We start from the raw sequence: 6,308 nt of genomic DNA on the forward strand, positions 1-6,308 counted from the left end.
TAGAGGAAGACTTCTCTTAAGGCAAGTTAGCTTAAGAGGGTAAAATGAAAACTGTATTAATATAGTTAAGTGTCTTTGTTAATCTATCTTTGTAAATGTTGTCTTAACTATAAACTAATACTAAACATGTAAATGAATTCTTATCTATCTTATCTCGTAACTCTCTTTGATTACTTCTACAGCTGATTAGTCTGCGGAATAAATAGACATAATGGTCTATACCTATTTATGGATAAGAATTCAGGAAATTACTATTTAAAGTAATTTCCTCCAAATATTATCTACCTTTTGGATAATATTAATTAACAATCTTTTATTGTTAATTTCATGTAACGATACACCCCGTTACAATATTAATTAACAACATTTTTAAGGGTTAATTTCATGTAAAGATACACCCCGTTACATTCGGTATTTATGCCACAAAAAGAACAAAGATCTAGCCAATATTTCGGTGCTTCGGTTGACCGTGCAACCATCGATCGAAGCGGCACTGAGGCTATAGATCCACCTAATCCCACTTAAAGTGGTAATATTGATTTATCAAGTCAAAATTAATAAAGATAATAAATTTGTACTATGAATTATTCCTTTTATTGGATATAATATTTATGTAACGGTACACCCGTTACATTCTCCTTACAATTTTCAGAGACTACTTATTATTGCATCCTATATTATGCTGTCCACATGTATATTATAGAAGTGGGTGTCGCGCCGAATTATTCTTAAAGATAAATCGAAGTACAAAGTATTCACTGAAAATACACATTTTACATTCTTAACCAATTTTGAAATGTGTAGCTCTCTTAAAAGTAATATGATTTTCTTGTGCCTCCACGGAATTTGGCTTCATTTCACAGAAGACAGCGTTTATCTAGTAATCGTCCTCATTGAGGCTAAGTAACATTTTAAGATATACTTCCTTTAAATTTTTTTAAAGTTCCCTTGAGTTGCTTGTGAGATGCAGCTGAACAGCGGGAAGCGCGACGTTCCCTTGTCCGCTTCAGTAGACAATAGCATGCGCCTCAAAAAGCGAGCCGTATTATCGGGCTCTCAAGCTCTGAAAGCAAAGTTGGTCGGTCAAATGCCGCTCAGTTCCCAAAGCAAAAACGCTGCTAGCGCCTTGAATGACACTAGGATTTTGCTGCATTATCCAAATCTGGTCCCAGCGCGGCTAATTCGTCGCTACAAACGATTTCTTGCTGACGTTGTGCTGCTAGATAAAACAAGCAAAATTGAACTTACCGACCAAGAGGAGGTGACTGTGTACTGCCCAAACACGGGGCCAATGGTGGGGCTGCTCGATGGACTTCCGAATACTCGCGTGCAGCTTTCAAAAAGCGACGATCCTAAACGCAAGTATGCGTACACACTTGAGATGATTCAGATCCATGTATGTGCTTATCGAATCCGGTCATTTTGTATGTGTTTTCTAAACGCTTTTTGTGAAGAATGGAGATAAACTCGTTTGGGTTGGCGTTCACTCTGCGTTGGCAAATCGAATGGTAGAGCAGGCACTGACATTGCGGTGGCTTACTGAGCTTGGTGACTACGATACGGTGCGACGCGAGGTGAAATTTGCAAAAAATAGTCGCGTGGACTTTGTGTTGACGGCGAAAGCCGACGATGGCACAGTACTTCACGAGAAATACGTTGAAGTAAAGAGCGTCACTCTTGCTCTTGAAAGCTCTTGCAGTTCCGTCTCACGCTGCGCTGTATTTCCCGATACGGTGTCAAGTCGAGCACAAAAACACGTCAAAGAGTTGACGGAGTTAGTGTCGACAAAGGCGCGAAATTATGCAAAAAGTAACGAAAACGTTAGTGTAGCTATCGTTTTTATTGTCCAGCGCGAGGATTGCCACATGTTCACTCCGTCAATTCATTATGATAAACAGTTTGCCAGTCTGTGCTCGTTAGCAGCCAACAGCGGAATTCAATTGCTGTGCTACTCGTGCGGCTTGACAATTGATGAAAGTAGCGCATCTGGCACTGTAAAGCTGTTAGGACCTCTGCCGTTCCAGCATTAAAATGACGTTGGCTACTGAATCACTCGCACAGCATTAACTTTTAAAGGCAGACTGAAAGTGTTGTTCCTTCACTATACGGCCGAATTAACGGCATCCATGGATATTGTGGGGGCGAACGAACTCTTAGTGAGCTCGCATATATTTACAACATATTTCGCATTATCTAACGCCTATGAATTCAAAGGTCGCCTCGACCGACCACTTATCTGGCGTAGATGCGACTGTAAACATAACTTAGTTGTTTGAAATTTCGTGTGCATAATTTTGGTCAACGTTTTGTCGTACGTGAAGCAGCTGTTCTTACCATCATGACTCGTTCATGAAAATTGCAATTGTATGAGTTGCTGCTCATAATTCCGACATATATACTTTTTTCAGCTCTAGCAAAAACAAGCTTATAATTGATTTTGCCAAATTAGATTCGACGGGTATGCCCAACTTCTATATTGAAAACTTCCCATTCCTCTTAAAATTTAATATCTTTGCCTCGTGCTAGGCTTCGCTCCTCGACTACATCCGAAAGCAAAAAAATAGATTTCACCGTCAAATATTGTGTTTGCATAGCAAAAGTTGAATTTACCCAAATCTTAGACTCGGTCATTCGTGAAACCATGGGTCAATTGCAGTCACTTAATGCTCCTGCAGTTACTCGTAAAGCCATGCGCCTAAACGGCAAACGGATTTTTTTTGTTTTTCACCTAGTGACGTCGATGATCGTCCAAGCTAATCAAAATGCAGACTGGCGAAAAGAAATACTGAATAGTCCGACATGTGTTCAAGCCGAAAATTCGACTTATCGTGTCCTGTCGCATCATGGGTTAGGTGGAATTGGATAAAAGTCGTCAAAAATAGAAACCAATCAAAATGCTTTTGCGTATGCCACACCACGCTGTCCCATGCCGACACGTAGCGTCAGTCTTTATACCTCAACGTTGTCATTAGGCACTTACATAATTTCAGCTCGAGTCAGGATGTTGACAGACTTACAGCTGATAGCCGTTTTAGTGACGGGTGTGACAGCAGTACTGCTGATCATGGCCACACGCGTGCTACTGCCGCAAAAGTCGGATGAAAGTGACGAGTCGCTGCAGGCTATGATCAATGGCTTTGACTTTGCATTGCCCGACGAGGTCGAATTGTACCGCAAAGGAAAAGAAGAGCATCCTGATGACACGGACAAGTGTTTCCAACTACTCTTTCGTCGAGCTATGGCTGATATTCCTCTCATTCGTAAGATACAGTCAGAGAGTTCTGGCATCCAACGTTTGAAAAAGAATGACATACTCAAGGACGGGTCTTTTTTAAGCTATAAATTTGCCGAAGAGTTGATCAATGACGAAATTAACGAAGTCCGCAAGGAAGCGGAAGAATTAAAACCTGGTAAGCTTGTCAAGTCTTTTTTTTTTTTTGCTGGAGAAATCATGTATAATAACCGTGATAATTGGTTGTTTAATGATCTAGGTGAGAATTGGCCCGACAAGATTTTCCCACAGGCTGTGCAGTTTATGAATCAGTTAGCCGAACAGCAAGTAGCCGTACAGCGGAAGTTAGCGGAGGCACAGGTGAAAGCAGCGCAGACGGCCCGCGCTCAGGCGTTAGCACAAGCCGAAGCTGCTGAGTTTGCCGTCAAGAATATTGAAGCGCAAGTTGCGGCAAAGAAGGTTGCAGGAGAGAAGGTGCGAAAGAGGAAGTAGAAGCGCTGGATAGTAGTAGTTTTTCCCGGTGGTTCGAAAGAAGTTGTGGTTTATTCCATGGTGTGAGATAGACAGTTGAATCAATTCGTAATTTTTAATATCTTTTTTGCGGCGAATTGTTTGGATTAGCTGCCACAGATGCAGCGCCTTGTAGTACTTGGTCGACACTTAACATATGAGCTTGAGTCATTGCTTGAAGGTCTTGGACTTCGAACGAAGTCATTGATGACGCATCAATGAAAGTTCTATGGCCCAAGTCTTTGCGGCTGTTGAGAAGAATTCCCTTCATTTCATTGCTAATTTCACAGTGGATATGAATCCGTTGTAACTCTTGAGCGACAATTGCTTGAGTCTGTTGCCGTTTTTCATGGCGTTGCATGCGTTCGACTTGTGATGCAAAAGCCCAGTCGCCAAATTCGAGTGCTTGGTAGATGTAAGAGCGATATTGAAAAGGAGCGGAGGCTAGAGTAGCTTGGCCCGTCGTGCCATCTGGAAAGACAAAGGAGCAGCGATCACCATTGTGCTCAACTTGAAGAATTGTGCGATCAGAGAATGCTGCTCGAATCCGACCGTCACGGAACGCACGAAAGCATCCATGCTTGTTCTCAACCTCATTCACCAGCTCGAGCTTCTCCGGAATCGCTAACTTTGGAGACGACAAGAGGTCACGATCCTGCAATGACGCCGGAGACTCAATAGCTTGCAACACGTAGTTTATATGTTGCAACAGTGAAGTGAGCGAGCTGCCAGAGCCCTTGATTTCAATCGATGGTGGAATCGTTTCGCGTGTGAATCGATGTTGGATGTGTCCAGTCTCGTCAAACCATGTGTAGAAACCATCGCACGCAGTCAGCAGAGAGGCTCCATCATTCAATTGAACCTTTTTTTAAATAAAGGCATGTGAATAATAAAAAAAAATCCTTGAAAGCCACATGAACGTACCAGAATTTCCGGCATATGTCCACAGGTCCTACGAGAGACAAACAGTGTTCCTTGATCCCCAATGACCTCGGCCACCATACGTTGATACATTAACTTTGAAGGAATGGTAGCAACTCGTAATATTTCAGGCAATGACCAACAATTGCTTTGCTCGTGAGTATCAAGAGAGTTATGTCGCGTGTCAATGTATGAGAACGCAGGACGAGAGGTGAACGCGACATTGCTTGGCAAATGTGACACTGCCACATTCGTGTCAGATTTTCTATTATACTCAACCTCGGCTTTTTTATTCTGATCCCAGGCAGCCTTTGCTTTCAACAAGACCCGAACCGGATACTTAAACATTTCGGGCGTCTCACTCATCGCAAAGGATTGATTTATTGTTGTGTAGTATGCATGGCTACTGTTTGCTTCCCCGTCCGCATCGGATGTCTTGACTTCTACACTATACAGAACGTTTACGACCTTTCCACTGACATGTAATTGCACTTTTGCTGCGCCTTCGATCGACTGCATCTCAAAACATTTGTCCTGATCATTATACAGTCGTGACACCTTTGTCTTCCCCTTTAAACAAGGCCACGTTGCTCGATGCGCATTATTTCGCCGTTGGTATCGCATAGTCTCCAATTGTAGTGTTTTTTTATGCACATAAGGCGCGTGGTGAGTGAGAGTATTGCGCAAATTGAGTGTGTCAATCACAATCGGCCGATGGCGCGAAAGCGCAGTTGGCGTCAAGTGCCGAGAGCAAGTCCCATCTGGCTGAATATACGTGTATGTGTGGCTTGAGGGTGCCAGCATTACAATGTGCGTCTCGTGCAAGTTGCGCTGGTAGCATCCAATGGCGGATCCATCCATCAGTAGCACGCAGCGACGCCGATCAAATCCCTTTTGTATTGAGACCATCGACATCGAAAATGGAATCGTTAACTAGGCTTCTGCATGTTTATTGATCGTAATACAACATATATATTTTTAGAAGGTCTACACATTGCTATCTGCATTGGTGTTATCCAGCTTGGAATGTGGTGTACTTTTTCATAAATATTATTTCCTATTATCATTTCATGAAATTAACACTTAAAGGTTGTCAATAAATATAATATCTAATAAGAAGATGATATTTAAGGGATATTATTTTAAATAGGAATGTTCAGAAATCTTATCCATAAATAGGTATAGGCCATTATCTCTATTATCCCGCAGACTAATCAGCTGTAGATGTAATCAAAAGAGAGAGACAGATAAGATAATTTAAGATTTCAATTGCATGTTTAGTATTAGTTTATAATTAAGCTAGAGTTATTAGATAGAAAGAAGAGATACTTAATTATATTAATACAGTTTTCATTTTACCCTCTTTAAAGCTAGTTACCTTAAAGAGAAGTCTTCCTCTGCACGTACTAGTGTACGTGAAATAACGTAAAGCACCACTCGCAACGGAAGCATTGCGAAGTGGACTTGTACTGAAGCAGTACAAGTCGTAGTGCCCCGTTACAGAGGAAGTCTTCTCTTTAAAACACTTGCTTTAAAGATGGTTAATTAAAAAACGTGTTAACATAATTAAGTTCTTCTTGTCTATCTACTTGATACTAACTTAATCATAAATTAATACAAACATGTACTAAAGTCTTATCTGTCA

At 41.4% G+C, this 6,308-nt stretch overlaps 3 protein-coding genes across 3 annotated transcripts; 2 read left to right on the forward strand and 1 right to left on the reverse strand.

Moving 5' to 3' along the window:
• The first annotated feature begins 933 nt into the window (after positions 1–933).
• On the forward strand, positions 934–2,824 carry CCR75_002174 (uncharacterized protein). The gene is made up of 2 exons (XM_067960273.1): positions 934–1,396; positions 1,455–2,824. The coding sequence occupies exons 1-2, from the start codon at positions 965–967 to the stop codon at positions 2,028–2,030; spliced, it is 1,008 nt and encodes a 335-aa protein (XP_067821032.1). The 5' UTR covers positions 934–964; the 3' UTR covers positions 2,031–2,824.
• A 145-nt stretch (positions 2,825–2,969) lies between these two features.
• On the forward strand, positions 2,970–5,529 carry CCR75_002173 (uncharacterized protein). Its single transcript, XM_067960272.1, has 2 exons — positions 2,970–3,410; positions 3,492–5,529. Exons 1-2 carry the CDS (start codon positions 3,002–3,004, stop codon positions 3,722–3,724), a joined length of 642 nt encoding a protein of 213 aa, XP_067821029.1. The 5' UTR covers positions 2,970–3,001; the 3' UTR covers positions 3,725–5,529.
• Positions 3,819–5,578, reverse strand: CCR75_002172 (uncharacterized protein; the record flags this gene model as incomplete). The annotated part of the gene is made up of 2 exons (XM_067960271.1): positions 3,819–4,604; positions 4,667–5,578. The coding sequence occupies 2 exons, from the start codon at positions 5,576–5,578 to the stop codon at positions 3,819–3,821; spliced, it is 1,698 nt and encodes a 565-aa protein (XP_067821030.1).
• Between the last annotated feature and the right edge of the window lie 730 nt (positions 5,579–6,308).

Source organism: Bremia lactucae, linkage group LG5 (assembly GCF_004359215.1).
Source record: "Bremia lactucae strain SF5 linkage group LG5, whole genome shotgun sequence".
In the NCBI taxonomy this organism is placed as follows: Eukaryota; Oomycota; class Peronosporomycetes; order Peronosporales; family Peronosporaceae; genus Bremia; species Bremia lactucae.